Source organism: Amphiprion ocellaris, chromosome 14, assembly GCF_022539595.1.
Source record: "Amphiprion ocellaris isolate individual 3 ecotype Okinawa chromosome 14, ASM2253959v1, whole genome shotgun sequence".
In the NCBI taxonomy this organism is placed as follows: domain Eukaryota; kingdom Metazoa; phylum Chordata; class Actinopteri; family Pomacentridae; genus Amphiprion; species Amphiprion ocellaris.
In genome coordinates, this window is record NC_072779.1 from 12278355 (window position 1) to 12297944 (window position 19590).

The 19590-nt window shown below is 39.7% G+C and overlaps 1 protein-coding gene across 2 annotated transcripts; it reads left to right on the top strand.

Annotated features, from left to right (window-relative positions):
- Positions 1–1245: 1245 nt before the first annotated feature.
- On the top strand, positions 1246–13719 carry slc43a2b (solute carrier family 43 member 2b). Of its 2 annotated transcripts, XM_035957765.2 has the most exons (15): positions 1246–1371; positions 2221–2558; positions 6480–6774; positions 6895–6950; positions 7036–7112; positions 9375–9467; positions 9844–9977; positions 10594–10790; positions 10894–11037; positions 11182–11199; positions 11796–11928; positions 12121–12253; positions 13030–13103; positions 13218–13341; positions 13422–13719. In XM_035957765.2, the coding sequence occupies exons 2-15, from the start codon at positions 2396–2398 to the stop codon at positions 13581–13583; spliced, it is 1803 nt and encodes a 600-aa protein (XP_035813658.1). In that variant the 5' UTR covers positions 1246–1371; positions 2221–2395; the 3' UTR covers positions 13584–13719. The 2 variants fall into 2 exon arrangements, with proteins under 2 accessions (XP_035813658.1, XP_023147211.1); XM_023291443.3 differs by lacking the exon at positions 11182–11199.
- Positions 13720–19590: the final 5871 nt, after the last annotated feature.

Below are 19590 nucleotides of genomic sequence, written 5' to 3' on the forward strand. Positions count from 1 at the left end.
GCAGCATATATAATTTTTACGAAGATGTAACAGTTGTTCTAGTTCATCTCAGACCATTAAATGCAGTCTTGAAAATATGTGGTGTCCTTCATTTAGTGAGGCAGAAAAATAAATGCTTCTGTTTTGTAGGAATAAAACAATGCACTGGTGATTAATTGCATGTGTGAAATGAACTCTTAAATAGCCATTAAATAAGGGTATGTTCATGTATGTGTGGTATCTCCAACAGTGTGAGGGTTGAGTGCTGGTGCTCAGCAGACTGATTGATCAAAGACTGATTGATCAGATGTCTCATCAACATAAATGTAAATGGCTTTAGAGAATGCTCAGATCCAAGCTGTGTTAAGTGGGTGTTTTTCATGTTGAATCAGAAGCATTTATCACAGCAACAACACAATTACCATATCAATGTTTATTTAGATACCAGCCCTGTTTGTCACTCACTCATTGATTGGCACTGATTACAGCTGAACCATAGTCCAACCATGAAAACAAGTTTGAACATGCTATCAGTTTGTTGTTATTATCCTCATTTTTAAGCAGATTTGGCTTATGCGTTGAAAATGTTGAATTTTTGTTGAGTTAAAAGATGTTAGGAAGTTCATAAATAGCTGAAACTGAATTTAAACCAGATGAGACATTATATTGGTTGTTTTGACTGTATTCAGGACTTCAGGATAAGAGGTTAAAGCAGTCAGCAGGCAGGTTATTGATCATGCAAACTTGAAGTCATGCCAGTTTAGCATTAAGGATAGAGCTTGTGCAAGATGTTGAGAGAGTTGCAGCACATGTAAATAATAAAATGTGACATTAGTGAACAGAAATCACCTAGTTTAGGAATTTACGTTCAACATTGGCTTCATGGACTCTGCATCAATCCCTGCCAGTCTGTGCGTAAAGACTTAAACAGTCAACAAAGCATATGGCACAGTAAACAGGTGACATAACAACTGAATCAGGGCAGCCTGCTCTTCTGCTCTGTCAATACAAGCAATTGACGCAGACGGCTGTTGACTATATCTGCAGAAGTCATGTTTTCAGTCAGACTTTGTTTGGCTTGATTAATGCTTTCCACTCATCCAGTTAAGAGCTTTCTGGCTTCCCAGTGCACTTTGATAAAATCAGATCAGTATGTCATGTTTTACCATCTCATCATTTCAGTTATGAGCACACAGCTGCACTAAACCTGCACTGAAGCAGCACAATGTTGTCTAAATTACTCTTACCTACTGACAAGGGTCAGTAGGGGGCGCCATGGGAGGCCCATGAGAGTATATAAATGTTGGGTTTCACAGAAAAGTGGTCACTAAAGCCTAACCAAAAGACATCAGAAAGTTAGTGGCTGGATGGTGCTGCTCACAGCCTGCAGAGGTAAGGAGGTTTATATACCTGTAGTTTGCTTTGAAATGTAGAAAACTGAATGAATGAAAGTTGTATCTTTAATCAAATGAGACAGAAACAGGCTATTTCAGGATTATAATATACTCAGCTGATTATTCATTTTCCATGAGATGCAGCTAACTCTGCTTTATTTTACCGGTTGCACAGATTTTGTGTGGGTGTGTGTATATGAGCGAGAGAAAGAAGGGTTGGCTGTGTGAGCTAATTTGTTTATTGCTTGTCTGGCAGCTCCTTTATATTTTGGTGCATCACAGTAATTGCAGAGAAAGGCTGCGGTTGGATGGGCATGAGAGGACATTTAGGGGTTGCATTGGGAAGGGAGAGAGAGAGAGAAAGTGGGGCCATGGGGTGAGCCCCCTTTTCTCTCTGAGTCCAGTTTGGACCAGTTTGTTTTTTTCCAGCAGACAGCAGAAACCGTGTGATGCCACCATGGATGCTTCTTCTGTTACTGCTCATAATGTGATGTAATGTCTTTGTCCCAGCGAAAGTATTATGTAATTATCTTTGCAGGAAAAAGTTAATAATTCACTATCCATGCTAAGTATTAGTTGGGTTAGTTTGTAAAACATCTGCTCTGTATCTAATTAGAAGGGAGACTTCTGATTAATCAGAAAGTGTTGCAACAAATGGAGCTCACAGGTATAATAGGCTCATTTTTATTTCATTTCACATAGTGCAGCTGAATATCTTCAGCTAGGTTCAAAGTAAAGTGATTTATCTTGTGATCTTGTAAAAACTGGACTGTCCTGCCCCACAGTGACATCAGTGATAGGTTAACTGTAAAACCTCCCCCTTCCTCTTGCACTTTTTTCTTCACAGATAAGTGATCCGTGATCCTTCATCCTGAGCGTCAATCAGGGAGGCTCTCTCTCTCTCTCTCTCTCTTTGCTCTTTCCTTTCTTCTCTGGTGGTTTCTCTCACTTTTCCTCTCTCTGCAAATTTCTCTCTTCTGGTTCTTTGCTTCTCTCTGCCTTTACTTTTTCTTCCCCCAACCATGGCTCCAACCCTGGCCACGGCGTTTGCCAGGCGCTGGTGGATGGCAGTGACTGCCATTATTGAGAATCTGCTCTTCTCTGCTGTGCTGCTGGGATGGGGATCGCTTCTCATCATGCTCAAGTCAGAAGGCTTCTATTCCTACCTTTGCCACGAGGAGGAGGGTGAGTGAAATTTGGTGTATTTTATGTGTTGATGAAAGAATTTTAGACTTAAAGCCTTCCTTTGCTTCATTGCATCACCATACCTTTGGCTAAAATTGCCACAGTGCCTCATAGAAAAAGCAAATGGTCTTGAGTTTTTGCCCTCATAGTGCAGAGTTAACAGTTGTTTTTAATGTTTCCTGCATTTACACCTAAACTCAGGACTGGGGAAAGAGAATGGCCTTGACAGTCATTAGGTGTCTTCTTGAGTTAGGGTGGAGGATGGAGCAAGCTGTTATTCAAGAGATGTAACGTAACCCTACCGCCTTCTTGCCTCCTCCGTTCTTTAGGAAGAGTAAGTGTTTTCTCTAAAGGGGTTTTGAGCTGTTTTTTGGAGACTCAGGAGATTAAACCCGATCAGCTAAATCAAAGAGAGAACAGAAGGGTGCAGGTAGGCAAAGTGGTCCAAAGTTAAAGAGTAAAAGGCTCCAGTGTCTCATAAACTTGACAGAGTGTCCCATTCTGTTTGCCCCTGAGAGTGTTTTAGCTCACAGCTGCTGCAACCAAGTTAAAGACAGGACTTATTGAGAGGGAACTGATAAACAAGTGATGGACTGGCTCAACTGTCCATTTGCCTTCTCACCAAGTCCCTCTTCTCTCAGGCTTATTCTCTTTATCACTTTGACCAAAGTGCGTCAGCTGCTTTGTGGTTTTAGGTACAAAGGTGGGATTGATGCTTGCAGTCTGGCTGGCCTCAGCATGTCTTTTTGAAGAGAGTAAGCGAAAGAGAATGTGAAGGAGGAAACAGGGCAGACTTATTCTTTGGACCTGAGGTTACACTGTGTCATGCATCACGGCCTGACAGCGGTGAGCCCTACTGAGCCTAAAGACACCAGATTAGTGCTTTGACTCCATTTTTCTTGCTCAGGGAGTTTACACAATTGATTTATAGGAGAATAGAATTCTATTTCCAAACATTTGGCAATCTCTACCTAGTAATCTTAGTTTACAGAGTGTCATCTGACACTTTGTTTGCTCTTTAGGGACACTCAGCATCAACGTTTCAAAATACTCAAGGCCAATATCATTTAGCAGCAAAGGTACAGCAACATTTCATGATGCTGTGCCACCATGAAGTAACAGCTGAGCATCCAAGACTGTATATGATTTCCCGGAGATCTGCTACAGCCACCTTATCTTGTTCTGATGATATAAGAGGGAGAGGACAGCAGCAACAGCTCAGCTCTTTTCAGGCATGTGACATGAGATAGATGAGGAACAAAGAGAGCCACGGCAGCTTTTATTACTGGTAATATGGAAGTTTAAAGTACACAGATAAAGGGCAGGGAGAGAGTGAGGACTGATAGCAAAGTGATGAACAGTAGAAATCAGAACACTGGTGGGGAGACCGTAAAATAAAATGGTGAAATGACAGATAATAATTGCACAGTTTAGATTGGGCTTTGGAGGACAACCAGCAGGTCTAAGTGGGGGATGGTTAATGGTTTGTTTTAAATGGGGAAACTTTGTAGTCCAGTCTTCCTTTAAATAATATATTACATTGCCATGATTTATAGGTTCATGTACGCGTTTACAAAAAAAAAAAAACAAAAGCAATAAATTCAAATTTGACAGCAAGGGTGCCTAAAAAACATCTTAAAATGTTGGAATAATGTTTGTAATTCATAATTTTTGAAAACTATATAAACAATGAAAATAGCAGTATTTTACCGTAAAATAATTAGATTTTTTAGCTTATTTAAATCAATACAACTGTGTAATTTTACAGCCACCCATTGCAAAGTAACAAGTTACTATTTATAAAAATATAGACTTGGACATTAAGCACACTTTTGTCCCATTTTTTTTATTGTCAACATGTAAATTAATACTTTTTTAATGTGATTTTACTAGTTATCTAATTTTCTGAAACTGGTAAATTCTATAAGGTCACAGTTTAAAAATTATTAACAATTTTTTCAATCTTTCATGTATATATATATATATATATATATATATATATATATATATATATATATATATATATATATATATATACATTTCATATAACAACAAATATCAATAAAATATTGTTTTTATGCTTTTTATTTGCTTTTAATTGTACATGATCTATCATACATACAAATACAGATTTTTGAAGTGGACATTTCTTACAGTTTCAATGTGTTTTTTTATGGTTAATGTGTACATTTATATATTTTTTCTGTGACTTACCAGTCGTACCAATCGTTATGTGTAATTTAACAAAACTGGGGAAAAAAACTCTAAACTACCAATGAACAGTACTGTGAAAATGCATGAAATACAATGATTTTGGATCAAGTAACACCACTTCAATGTTTTGGATAGGTTGATCAAAATGGTTATGATACTGTATTCTTTTTCTCATGTATGAGTGTTTGTTTAGCATTTTTTGCAGGCTTGCCAATTTCCAGTTACCCTTAGGCACAATTTGTCAAAGCACTTTTCCTGGTATTTATACATAGAACATATAATTGTTTAGCACATACACTACCGTTCAGAAGTTTGGGGTCACTTAGAAATGTCCTTATTTTTAAAAGAAAAGCATTTTTTTGATGAAGATAACATGACATGAATTAGGAATACAGTCATTGTTAATGTGGTAAATGACTATTCTAGCTGGAAATGGCTGATTTTTAATGGAATATCTACATAGGGCCACAGAGGCCCATTTCCAGCAACCATCACTCCTGTCTCTGATGGTACATTGTGCTAGCTAATCATGTTGAAAGACTAATTGATGATGAAAATGAGAAAACTCTTGTGCAATTATGTTATCACACGAATAAAAATGTGAGTTTTCATGGAAAACATGAAATTGCCCCTGTGACCCCAAACTTTTAAATGGTAGTGTACTTATGAAATTAAATTAGATGGAAATATCAGTGGAAACAAGGCAAAACCAAAGACTCCGACACACTTGTCTGCTATAATTTTATCAGAGGCTAAGAATACACATGAGATTACACATGTAACATAAAAACGCACTGAAGACCCGAACGAGCTATTCATTTTGTGTCATGCCACCTAATTAAATCTTCTTGCTGCACACGTCACTAGAACACCAAGCATCATAGAGTTTATCAGTCAGCGACCTACCTTCGGCTTTGGCACTTTGACATGAAGTGCGTCATTGTGTTTCACATTGGGATGCCATGCTGCACATACTTGACACACGTGACTTCAGGTGGCTGATACCACAGAGCGTGTAATCTACAAATATCAGCTGTTACTAATCAGCTCCCAAACTGCTGCTTCATCAGTCTCCATCTCCCTCACTCAGACTTCTCTTGGACGTTTGCACCTTTTCGCAATATCTTCTTGCAGATTCTGATAATAATGTAAAATCTATTGCCAGTGTCAGTTTATCACTTTTTATCCCTGACATTCCAAAGTACTAAACAAAATTCAGACAGCATTTCATGTTTTAATCTTTTGAGCCTGAAGTGTTTAAGGGAAGAAATGTATCTTTTCTGCTGTCTGTGCACATTATATGCTGACATATTGTTATTTCTAGTAGGAGGTTTACTGCACAACCGACTGTGTGTGTGTTCTCTTCACATACAGCCACAATATGTGCTGATGTGTCATGAGTCTGTGAATACACAAGACCATGACACATCGAATACACAACCTCCAAACTGAATCAGCATGACACAAAGCCACAACTGCTTATACAACTGAGCGCAGCCTTGAACATTCAAGTAATTATTCATGACTGTCTTCTCTTGTGGATGGTGTTTTTGTTTATGAGTATCATCAGAAAAGACACCTTCTGAGGAAAATGGGCACATTGTGACAACCTGAACCATCTCAAAGGGCATTTTTTCCACTTGTGTCTTATCCTGAAAGAAACTATCTGACTCCTTGTCTTCTATCTACTTTTTTGCCATTCTTCAGGTAACAGCACCAGCTACAATCTGTCTCTACCTCTGGCAACGCCGGCATCTGATGAGTACATTGACTACTATGACGGCGAGGGTGGTGTGGTGGGTTTGGGAGATGGGGTGGAGATGAGGCCTCTGGTCCCCATGGACGGGCCAATGCGGATGAACGGCTGGCTGATCTGTAAAGAACAGGATGAGATGCTGAATCTGGCTTTCACTGTGGGCTCCTTCTTGCTCTCAGCCATCACACTGCCACTGGGGATCGTCATGGATAAATATGGGCCTCGCAAGCTACGACTGCTGGGCAGGTAAGCAAAGCAGAGAAGAATTTAACTAGCCATTAAATGACATCAGGAAAGGCACATGTGGATGTTATTTTTGTTATTAGTTAAGTTTTCAAAATGCTTGATATTATCATCTGTTTTCAGCACATGCTTTGGATTGTCTTGCCTCCTCATTGCTTATGGAGCCTACAAACCAAATGGTAAGTCAAAGTGAGTATTTTTGCACTGTATCTGAAGCAGCATATAGTGATAATGCTGACTGATGAACATCTGTCTCGTTCACAGAACTCTCTGTCCTTATCTTCATTGCCCTGACTTTCAATGGCTTCGGGGGCATGTGCATGACCTTCACCTCTCTCACAGTAAGTATGTGCACGGTTGTGTGCATCGTAATCCTCCTGCTGTAGAGCCTTTGCACCTGCCTAACGATGTTTGTCCAGATGTATGTTTTCTATCCTCGTAGCTTTTTCTCTCACTGTTGCCGTTCTGTTATAATAGTTGGCTGGCTCCCCACCTGCTCGCCCTCTCCCTCCCCTCTTGTCTGGCATTCCACCCTGTCTCCTGTTCTTTTTTTTTGTGGGCTTCTAACACTGAACTCTGTGTTCCAGTAGACTTGCAGGGTCAGCTTTAGATAGCGGGAAGCAGAATGATTAGAGCGAGAGAAAGTAATGCAGTGGTTCATTAACATGTTCCACTGTATCTGTTGTTATTATCAGAAAGACTACGATAGCAGACGCTCTTCACCCTTCATCTTCTTCCTCTTTAATACAAAGTTTGTTCACTGACATGAGCATACAATGGACACTAAACACATAAATTCATATTAACAAACAAATGTAGCTGAGCACAATTGCAGAATCAAGTTGTCAACCTATAGTCGCAACCAGCACAGCCTCAAGTGACAGTGCTGAAGGTAATTTGTCAGATTTCTTTTAACTTTATTCTCATAATCAGTACCAATCCAAACAACCACAGAACCACAGGCAGAGAAAAACAAATGGTGCTCTTCATGATTTGCAGTGTTCACAGGGCTGACCCCTCACCATTTGTTTGCATTCCTTCCCAACCATTCTGCATCCTCCTGTTCTCTCTAATTGTCATTAGTTCAGCCTGCAGTGACTCACACAGGAGTCCAAGGCTGTACCATGGTGATGCCGTTCACCAGAAAGAGGCTCTGCTGCTGTAAATCTCCAAATGAAATACCCTATTTCTATACCACCATGGGCTGTTACTGCCACATCCTTCATCACTAATGTGGTATTTGTTGCATCCACACAAAATCTCTCATTAGTCGCTGCCCTGGGTGTTAATGTCAGTGATGTAGTAAAGCCATAATTTAGAGCTTTGTTTGCTCTTTTTCTGCAGGCTTCGGCCAATGGAGGCTTTCAGAGTCTGTACATAAAACCATGATTTCTCCTTACACCCCACTTCGCTTCATCTCCTTTACAACCTGATACACTATACAAGAAACTCTCAGTGTTGGGTTAATCATTAGCCTCAACCTTGCTCCTTGACTCCTTGATCATGACTTCTTCTCAGACCTTCAGGCGCTCGTTCTCAGCTGATGGGTGTGGGGTAACACTCGCCACCCTTGGCGGCCACTAATGGCTCCCTGCCAATGTCGGGTCACCTTCAGGTTCACCCAGCAGCTGCCAATTTATCTGTAACGTTTAAAAATCTATTGGAATAGTTTGCCAAGTGCTCATGATGATTGTGCTGGGAAATAGTGTAACCTGGGTGCCTCGGTGCACATGCATTCTCAGTTTAGCACATGTACAAACACATACCTCTTCCTTAGCTTCCCTGCTCTTACGTAACTGAATGTGCTTGTTGTTGTTCAGGCTCTTGCAAACAGAACAGCTTGTGAATACCTTTGTATTTGCATCTTTTGCCACCCACTGTCTCCTGCTATCTGTTTTTTTTTCCTCAAATGGGAGTGAAAGGTACAAAAGACAGAAAAAAATAAACTATCTGTCACCATTCTCTATGTTCAGTTCATCTCTTTTGTACTCGAATGTCACCTCACCACAGTCACCCTTTCAGATTGTTTCAGCTGTATAGAATTTGTCAGGGGTGCCTTGGTGTCGTGCGTTGGACAGCTGTGTGTGTTATGTTTTATGTTTTATATTGCTCCTACTGGTTCCATTTAAGTTTGTCTTTTATTTTCTCTGATGTCCTTTCTGGAGAGTCATGCCTCCTTTCTAGAGTGTCCCTGCTGTACTCACCAACCCTAGTGTCAGTAGACACCATCATCATAGTCGATCTAGTAAATGGATTAGGGTCGGCACTAGAGCTTTTCTACTTTAGTGGTACTCTGAATGCTTTTTAATGTTTTGCCATTCAGTCAGGTGCTTGCTTCAGTATACACAGGGATCAAACCACCTTCCTTGCAGATGGTGAACAACCTGCTCCACCATGAGTCTGCGTCATGCAGCTACACTGCAGCTGAGTTCACCATGACAAACAGTAGTTGGTTAACCCTCTATACTTGCATATACAGTGGATTATTTGTCATTTCACTTGCAACTCTGTGCGAAACCCTAATTTTTGGATACATGAAAGACAGGTTGTGATGATGCCATATTTTGGAAGCTTAACTGGTCTATTTTTCTCTGTGTTTTTAGCTCCCTAGCATGTTTGGTGACCTCCGTTCAACCTTCATCGCCCTGATGATTGGCTCCTATGCCTCCTCTGCTGTCACCTTCCCTGGTGTCAAGGTAACAAACACCGAATCACCTCAAATTGTTGAAATGCTTCAAAATGAGTATAATACTGGAGTGCATAGTAACAATTACAAGATATAACCTGGTGAAGGTATCCTTTTCCTATGAAGGCCTTTCATCTATGTATAGCACTACAGCAGCATGGTGTTTTTTTGAATTGACACCACCAAGTAACTTAAAATGATGCACAAGTCATCATTGCTTAACGACTTAGCATTTCAAGATAGGGCAAAATTTTGGTCTTCTTCAAACATTATGGATGTGTTATGATGGAGTTGCGGATCCAGAAGAAGATTTTAAAAGATTTCTGACGTCTTCTGTTCCTTGCCTCCACTATATTTTGTATTTATCTGTCATGTTTCGTCCACAGGTGATCTATGACTTTGGCATATCTTTCATCACTATTCTGGTGGTGTGGGCTGCTTGTGCTGGACTGGTCTACTTGAACTGCTTCTTCAACTGGCCGATGGAACCATTCCCAGGACCTGAGGATATGGACTACACGTTAGTATTATAGATACAGACAATGGCACACAGATGTACAAAGACACAAACACTTACAAACATGAAGACATGCAGCTTTGTGTCACTAGCAGAAACAGCTTTCTCATTCTCTCCGAGCCTTTTCCAACAATCCAGCTGTAATATGTAGTGCATTATGCTAGTTGAAAATAAGAACTTTGACTTTTATGTGTTTTAGAAACACATAAAAGAAATAATAATAATATAGTCCTGTATTTGTTTCCAAGCACACGCACAAGCCATTATCATTAAAACTGCTTGACAAATAATTATGCAACATGTGAAAAAATGTGCAATGTAAGGCTGCCTGGTTAAAGTCTATTTGCTGATAATCACACGTGTCAACTAAACGCACCCCTCTGGTAAATCTGTGTTAATATTAGCTGAAAACTTTTCCAGTAGACTGATTTGCGCTGGGCTTGTCATCATTTTTTTATTTGTAATACTTCATTCTTTGGTCCTTTCCTTTTCCTTGTTCCTCCATGACCCCTGACCCTGTCACTTTACTTTGCTTTGTTCTCCTTCACACGCTGTCTGTTCTTTAATTCCATTCCTTTATGTCTCCTTTTCATCCCCCTCTCCTCCTCTGCTTTCTCAGTGTGAAGATCAAGTTCAGCTGGCTGGGCTTTGACCACAAAATCACAGGGAAGCAGTTCTACCAGCAAGTGACCACAGTGGGCCGCCGGCTGAGTGTGGCCAGCAACGTAAGGCAGAAGGAGGTGGCTACTAAAGATGGACCCAATCTGTGCCTCTCCACCATGGACCTGGAAATGGATTGCAAGCCAAAGGATGAATGTAAGAGAATTAATCATTTCCTTTTTAGTTGTTTTTTCCCCCCACATTCCCACACGAACGCACATAATTTATGACTTTCTCAATTTTAATTTCTCCTCTGCAGCCCAGTCATTCTTGAAAACTATCAGCACTCCAATTTTCCTTCTCAGTCTGGTGACCATGTCTGTCACTCAGCTTCGTCTCTTGTTCTACATGGGGGCCATGAACAGCGTGTTGGAGGTGCTCAGTGATGGAGACTTCAACAAAGGTCAGTTTTTCCTGCATTTCATTCAAAATATGTGTCCGTCTCTGTGTGTAGATAAATATGAAATCTTTTGCCATGTGTTCCTCAATAACTTTTAATCATGACTGAAAAGCAAGTGGACTCATTTGATTTTGATTAAATTTTCAGTGGAAAGGATGGAACTTGGTAAGATGAAGTCTTTAGTTGTATCAGTAGACTGTTACATTTCAAGCTGACAACATCTAACATTTAACCTCTAATTTTGTGTCGGTTTGTCATCACACAGCACCGTATAGTATCAGACCCACTACCATTATTTCCTGACTTTTCTTTCCATGTCTGCTTTTGTTATTGGCCTTTTCTGTTGTCCATATAAATAAGCCAGTCCTTGAGCCGTCATTCAGCTTTAATCTTAACCACCATTTGTTGTACTTATTAACTAACTTTGCCCCTCAGCACCAAAAGAGTACAGATCATATGAGCACTTTCACATGATGCACTTTTCATGTTCCATTACTCCCCTAGCCATAAAGTCACTTCATAATGGCTTCTTATTGGCTTTTGAACTGACATGTTCTCCATACTCAGTGATGTTTCACTCACTATGGCTCTAATGTCTTGGACTAATTATTAACTGTTCTGTCATATCAACAAAGTAAAAGGTTCTTTTCACTTCTTTATAGTGTGTATTTCTAACCCTGCCTTTTTTTCTGAAAATCTAACATTCATTGCCTCCTTGACTTTTTTATTTCATTTTATCCTTATTCTTTTGCCTCCCTCAGTGAGTTTGTACTCCTCCATCTTCGGCGTGCTGCAGCTGCTCTGCCTGATGACAACTCCTGTGATTGGTCAGATCATGGACTGGAAACTGAAGGACTGTGATGATGGAGAAGAAGAAAAGGAGCCCTTCAGCAAGTGAGTCAAGTCTGAGTAGTCACTTACAATACAGAATAACCGCTCTGCCTTAAACCGCTTCCATTTATAGACCCAGACATTACTGCTGTTTACCAGATAGGAACCAAGAAATTCACCTTTATTATAAAATGCAAATTATAAGAGAAGTGACTGATCATTTGACCTCTCTTCCTCTTCCTTATTAACCATAAGGGGTGAACCAAAGAAAAAGCGCAGAGACAAAAAGACTCAGAAGGTGACCAACGCCCTGCGAGCATTCATCCTCACAAACCTCCTTTTGGTGGGATTTGGAATCACCTGCTTGGTTCCTAATCTCCCCCTGCAGGTGAGCAGTCCACAAAGCTGTCAGTATTAGAGAATTCTGAACTGTTGGGATGCATGATGATACTGGTATCAACTGATGAAGGCTTTCAAATAAAATATTGGCCCAATTGACAGGCAAATAACAGCAGATAAAAGTTGTATTAATATAAATATGTGGCATGTTTTACATATAAGTTGGAGTTGTTTTCACATTTTACCCTGTGAAAATGTATATTTATAAATTTTTATGTTTTGTAATGTCTGCATCTGCCAGTGGGCCATCACAATAAGAGTAGGCTTGAAAATATGTTAATTTCACAGCAGGAGAGACTTAAAGATCTCAAATCGCAGTTAGGTTGAAAAATATGTGCATATATCAGTATTGACATTGGCAGTTGGCCAAGGTGAGTTGGAATCTATCTACATATCAGTTACTGGCAAAAAAAAAAAAAAAAAAAAGCCAGTATTGTGCATCTGTAAGTTTCTTTTCTTGGCAGCGCTTTTTACATTGAATGTGGCAAAACTGAGAACAGATACGTTTTCATCAGTACACTCTGGACTGTCCATGCAGTGGAGATATGGAACATGCATAATTTGACATCTTGTGAGATATGGAAATCGGCTTTCTTGTTGAGAGTCAGATGAGAAGATCGATACCATCCCGTTAAGCTTAGCTCTTTTCATCTCACTTGTGAATTTCCTGAAATGAACTACTCCTTCAAGACCCTTTTTAACTAACCGACTGAACTTCCTAAATGAAGATGAATATTGATTTCTTCTACTTTCATCTTCTCTCAGATTGTTTCATTTGTCTTGCACACTGTGGTGAGAGGATTCATTCACTCTGCTGTCGGTGGCCTCTATGCTGCTGTGTAAGTTTCAGTTGACCTCTGACCTCACACACACACACACACACATGCACATCATTATCTTAATCTGGTGTAATTCAAACTGAGAAACTAAATTTACCTTGTCTGCCTCTTCAGGTATCCCTCCTCACAGTTTGGCAGTTTAACAGGAATGCAGTCTCTGGTCAGTGCTGTGTTTGCTCTGCTGCAGCAACCCCTGTTTTTGGCTATGATGGGACCCCTGGGGGGAGACCCATTCTGGGTATGAATACACAAATACTCAAACACACGCACACACAAATTAAGCCCTCGGGCATGGCTAATTCTGGTGTTGTCCTCCAGGTCAATATTGGACTCCTTGCTCTCAGTATGCTGGGTTTCCTGCTGCCTCTCTACTTGATCTGCTACAGAAGGACGCTCTACAAAGAACAACAGAGGAAAGAGGACGATGCCAAGATCTACATCAGAATCAATGGCTCTGATATCCCCGAGGCCTACGTCTAGAGGAAAAGTGAACGGCAGGAAAACAGAGAATAAAGGAGACACTGAGAAATATGGGCGATCTAATGATACATGCACACATAAGCATGAGAAATCTGTTGTAAAAGTACAACTGAAATATCACATTTTAACACAGAATTGTCTCCGTTGATTAGATACCAACAGACTGCCACACCCAATGGTCCAAAATCCCACTAAGATAAACTAGTGTCACCGAAACTGTTCACTCGACTGATGGTGGAGAGAAAAGTGAAACATGGAGGGGAACTGAAGAACAAGCGAGAGGAAAGACTGTGAAAGGAAAGAGGCACGAGTCCTCTGTATTCCCCCAAATCCTCTGACTTGTCTTTTTATTTCCTCCTGTCTGAGCAGCACACCAGTGCAGCTCCATTCCACACGAGACTGCTTTAATATCCCCACAGGGACAGAAAAGGGATGAATTTCGACCCGTGAAAGCAACAAGAGTGCTAAATGTCACCTTTACAGCCAGCCTAACTGTAACGAGTGAGCGATTCTTTCATTATGAGTCTGGTTTCTCTTCTTTATGTTATATGCTGACTTTAAATCCTTGAAACTCCAATAACACAGTGCTGCTTGTCTGTTCACCAGCTGGGTGTCTTTGTCAGATGGTTTAAGATAAATGCGGAGTGAATGACTGATGGAGAGGAGAGAAGAAAAACCTTATTGCTGATATTTCTTGGGCGAGTAGAGAAGACAGTCATGACTAATTATGTAGCTGGATTTTTCTTTTTCTTTCTTTTTTTTGCAAGACTAACATTTGATCACTACTATAACTTAAAAAACAGTGTAGGATTGGATGGATGTAAGTTTTTCTAGGACAGCAAACAAACCTGCTAAAAGCAGATTGTTCATGTATGTTTAGAGTATTTATTTTATTTCCTGCTTTCTTTAGCCTCCTTTTTTTATTGCTTTTAAGTTTACCAAGTGTGCCTTTTGAATGTGTAAAACAGAAGATTATTTCATTGAACATATACACACATCAGTGAAAACTGTCTCCTGTTTGTATTACATTGCAACACCATTTACACATAGATTTACTTGATGGTTTTACATTCAGTGTATCCGTCATCCAGGTGCCTTAGCTTTAAGTCCATATTTTATCCAGTCTGTCTGCCTACTGTTTATAGAAATACAGCACTTTCCCCCCTCTTTTTCCCAACACAAACTCTGCTCACCTCAACACTTTCTCCTAAAGCTTCTCTGGAGAAATAGTCCTACTTTAATTGTTATTTTCTTCTGCCTTCATATGTCTATTTATTTTTATTTTACACTCACTTTCACACACCATAAATTTGTTGGTTTATTTGAATTGTGTTGTGCTGGCAACTACTCATATGTCTGATTGTGTACTGCGTTGTTTTCATAGAGTTCCTTTCCTCTATCAGTGAACATAATGTAGAGGTGTTTTGTTATGCAGGTGTCCATGTTTAATATGGAAGAATTTGTGGGGGCTAATAAAGATTCTTGCTTTTTTTTCACTGTTCACCAGGCTACGTTGAATGGCTCTGTGTAATTCTTACCATGTTGCTGAAACTGTGGATGTTTAAAACTTAATCATTCTGAGTGCGGTGACATAACAGAGCTGAAATGTATTCATTTTCGTTTCAGAAAGAACCCCTTTCTCGAAATTCTAAATGCGAAATTAAGATATAACCTGCCTAACAAAGTGTCTTTCATTGGTTTATAACTGTCTGTTGTTAGGCTTTTGATCTGAAATTCACCTTAATAGGACAATAGTGTTCTTTATTGTGCCTGTATTTGAGGTTTGTGCATGTATTTATAAGAAAACTAGGTATAATTTTAGAAAAAAATGTGAAAAAGAAGAGAGATTGTTGTGCAGCCAACCAGCAGAGGTCACTATTACCACTCTGTTCCTGCAAGCACCACACTGAATGGAGCAGTCCGGGTAAATTTCAACCCTTTAGGCCTAGTTAAAACCGAACTATATAGCTTAATCCTCCTGAATTTTTGCTACACAACCATCAGGACTTTAACATTAAGACACAACAAATAACAGAAGCTAATCATTTGAACCAAAAATGCAAAGGCATAGACATTTTATGATCTCCGAATTCCTGTTTTCAGCTCTGACAGAGGTGTATGACCGGCACAGTTTTCATGTGTAAAGTTGGATTTATCCAGAAAACATTTTAAATATTCAAAATGATAGTCTGTTTCAGGAACAGTGTTTAACAGGAAGATTTCTCTTGAGGCCACATCCCCAGGCAATCTTGTTCAGAGGTGAGATTTAAGGGTGATTCTGAACAGTTTTTCCACCAGATGTTCCCTGCACACTCTCACTACTACAGGGTTGGTTTTTCCAGGTCTGTTACCACACTGCTCTGCCATCTGATACTACAGTCTGGCAGATGGTTATCATTTGACACCTCTGCCCCCCTCATCACCTGAGACGAGATCTGAGAGAGCGTCACACATCAGGGAGGGACAGTGGCTGTTGGAGCTCTGCTGTACTAGAACTACTACTGCTGCTGCTGCTGCTGCTGCTGCTGGTGGAGCAACTGTTTGCTGGCTGAACGACCCCTGTGGTGTGTTCAGGTACACAGTTCAAAGAAGCAACATGACACCACTGCTTTGTAAATTCACTGTGGAGCAATGAGGTGGACTACTGGCATCATGTTCTGTTGAACAATTTGGCCTCAGTCCTTTACATCATTTGCTTGAAGTGCATTTTCTCTGCTCTTTTTTCATCAGTGAATAAGAATTTAAAAATCAAACAATTCAATTCAAAATCATTATAGCACATAGGAAGTCTTGTATAGATCCATTTAAATGGCACTGCTATGTATTATAATGGGAAATGATGCTAGATGACATGTAATCTAATTGAAGTCACACTGGTAACCCTGATTTCACAAGATAGATAGATAGATAGATAGATAGATAGATAGATAGATAGATAGATAGATAGATAGATAGATAGATAGATAGATAGATAGATAGATAGATAGATAGATAGATAGATAGATAGATAGATAGATAGATAGATATGTATTACAGGATAGAATTGGTCCTGCTGATAGGCTACGATGAGGAATGATAAGCGGATGCTGGCAGACGGACACAGATGCGCTATAAATACAGCAGTTCGCTGTTACATAATTTTAGAATCACATCCTGCGATCTCCGGGACGTGGGACAGGATTAGGGACCTGTGATGCTTTGTCATCGCATCACGCACCAACACCATCCTGTAGACCCATGCACGGTGGGCCAAACGGTGGTCAGAGGATCTCCAGGGCTCCTGGATAGAACTGAAGAACAGCCTATGGTGGTTTCAACAAGACCGTGCACACGTCAAAATCGTGATGTGATGGATTTGGAGATAAACCGTGGAGGAAAAAAATTTGAAAGTAAAACCAAAATGGTGTCATACCAGTCCGGTATGTAGTGGACAGGAGTGAATGTGGAGGCAGATAATCACATGAGATGCAAGGACTTTTTTTTTGAAAGGGCTTAGGGAGCTGACGCACCGCGCGTCTGTGCCAGCGGTGGTCCCCGTGTCATACTCTGATGGTGAACAACCACGCTTCTACGTCATCGCTGTCACGATGACACACAATGTTGCACACTCTGAAGAAAAGCGGTGCAGGGAGGATGAGCTGGCCCAGCAGAGGTGCTATTTTGTTTTGTGCCGTTTGTCGTGGGCGTAAAAATCGGTGCACATGTGATTTTCTAATACTTATTATGGAACATGGTTATTTATGATCATGTTAGTTTTATACTGTATAGGCAAGCCTGATTCCATCAAGCTTCAGTTTAATATGGTAAATGGTCTGTATTTATATAGCGCTTTACTATACCTGTAACGATACCCAAAGCACTTTACATTATACATCACATTCACACGGCCCATCAGGAGCAGTTAGGGGTTCGGTGTCTGGCTCAGGGACACCTCGACATAACCTCACCAGGCAAGGGATCGAACCGGTAACCCTCTGGTCACTGTTCCCTCTAAGCTGCGCGCGTGCGCAATTGCGCACTGCTGACACGGTCTCCGCGCACAGAAAATCTGCGCTGCGCACAAAAAAAAAATCCAACCTAAATTGTAAATAAAATAAACACGTAACAATTCATTCTGTGCTATTTTTCAATGTGAGTCAGTGAGTGACCGGTGACTGGCTGCTGCAGCCAATGATGCGATTCACATACGTATTTACCATAGACTGTATATAATGGTATTTACGCAGCTAATCAACGTCAGGCGTCCTTATGTGCAGCCATCGTTGTTCTCATAGATATGAATGAGTAGATAGGACACGCCCCTTTGAGCTGCGTGCTACAGCGAGGCTAAGCTAGTGGGGGCAAAGTTTCAGTGCATTCCGTTGATGTAGACGGCGTGAAAACGGAAACAAGTATGCTGGCTCACTGTGCTGCATACAGTTACACACTGCGTCGTACAATTGAGACAGACAATCTGAGGACTGAAATCTTCTAAGTTCCTGAGTAGTTCTCTTTTAGTTTGAACCTTCAGACAGTCTGAGGACTGAAATTTTAAAAGTTTCTCTGTAGTTCTCTGTTAGTTTGAACTTTCTGGTTAACAGAAGCCTTAAAACTTGTGACCATGAGTCTTGATTTCACATTTAGACCATCAATCTGAGTTCTTCTCAGACCTTCACCTGCGGGTTTTTTAGAAATCCTCAACAAACTTTGATTCTCTTCACTGAACAGTAAAGTTTGTGGAGATCAGAAGGTAACATTAGTTTGATCAATGCCTTCAACTACTAGTAGACTTTATCTGGAAAGCAGTTTTCTGAAATGAGTTCTTAGTAAATCTGTCCACAATCAAACCAAGAACATAGAAAGAGGAAATGTTTGAAGAAACAACTTGATGTTTTCATTTCAGACTAGAAAACGCTTTAAGACCTTGATCTGTTTTTGCTCTTTTTGATCGTTTTATTGTCTCTTCTGTTTAATTTGATCTTCTAAAGTCTAACTGGTGTCTTTTCAAATGTTTTGTCTTTAATTTGATTCTTCTTAAACGTTTAGTTTTGCTCTTTTCTCACCTTTTATTCTTTTCTAATGTCTGATTTGATTTCCAAATGTTTTGTCTTTTTAATGTTTAATTGTTTTTTTAAATGTTTTATCGGCTTGTTAATTTTTAAATTAAATGTTTTGCCTTTTTTTTTTTGGCCTTTTTTAGCTTTTTATTGGATAGGTGTAGTGAGAGACAAACAGGAAAAAAGACATGCAGCAAAGAGTCGCAAGCGGGACTCGAACCCGAACCGCTGCATCGAGGACCAGCCCCTGTATATGAATCACCCGCCTAACCTGTTGAGCTATACAAGCACGTATGTTTTGTCTTTTTAAAGGTTTAATGATCCAATGAAATGTTTTGCATTTTTTAAAATGTTTAACATTCTTCTTGTTTAATTGTATTTTTTAAATGTTTAATCCTGGAAAATATTGTATCTGTAATTTTGAATATTTGTATTTTAAAAATATTGTTTCATTTCATAATGACATGTATTGTATATTGCTGAATTATCTCATTCAATATTTTTGTCTGTTTAATAGAGATAAACATTAATTACAATTAAATTCTATTAAACAGACAAAATTACAATACAACAATACAAAATTTTTAGTTCCGTGTTAATAAAGCACTTAAAGCTTTAAGTATGGCTAAATGCTTTTTTCAGAATTAAATATATCACTCCTTAGGTGGTAGTGGCCCCAAGTTCAGTAAAGTTGGAAAGATATTCACAGATTCGGACTTCCAGCATCAATAACTCATTAGATATAGGTTGTCAAAACATAAACGGTGCCTCTTTCCCATTGTTGCAAGGCAGACAATGTGCTACAAGCCCAGTTTTATCAAAAGTAGCTGTCTTTCAAGCTACAGGAATAACATTGGTGTCTATGGAGTGAACAGGGTCCGTCTGCAATTTGCAAAACCGCTGCAACAGTAAAGAGAGACAAATATTCAATAACTTCACTCTTATACATTGTAGTGTCACTAAAATCACTG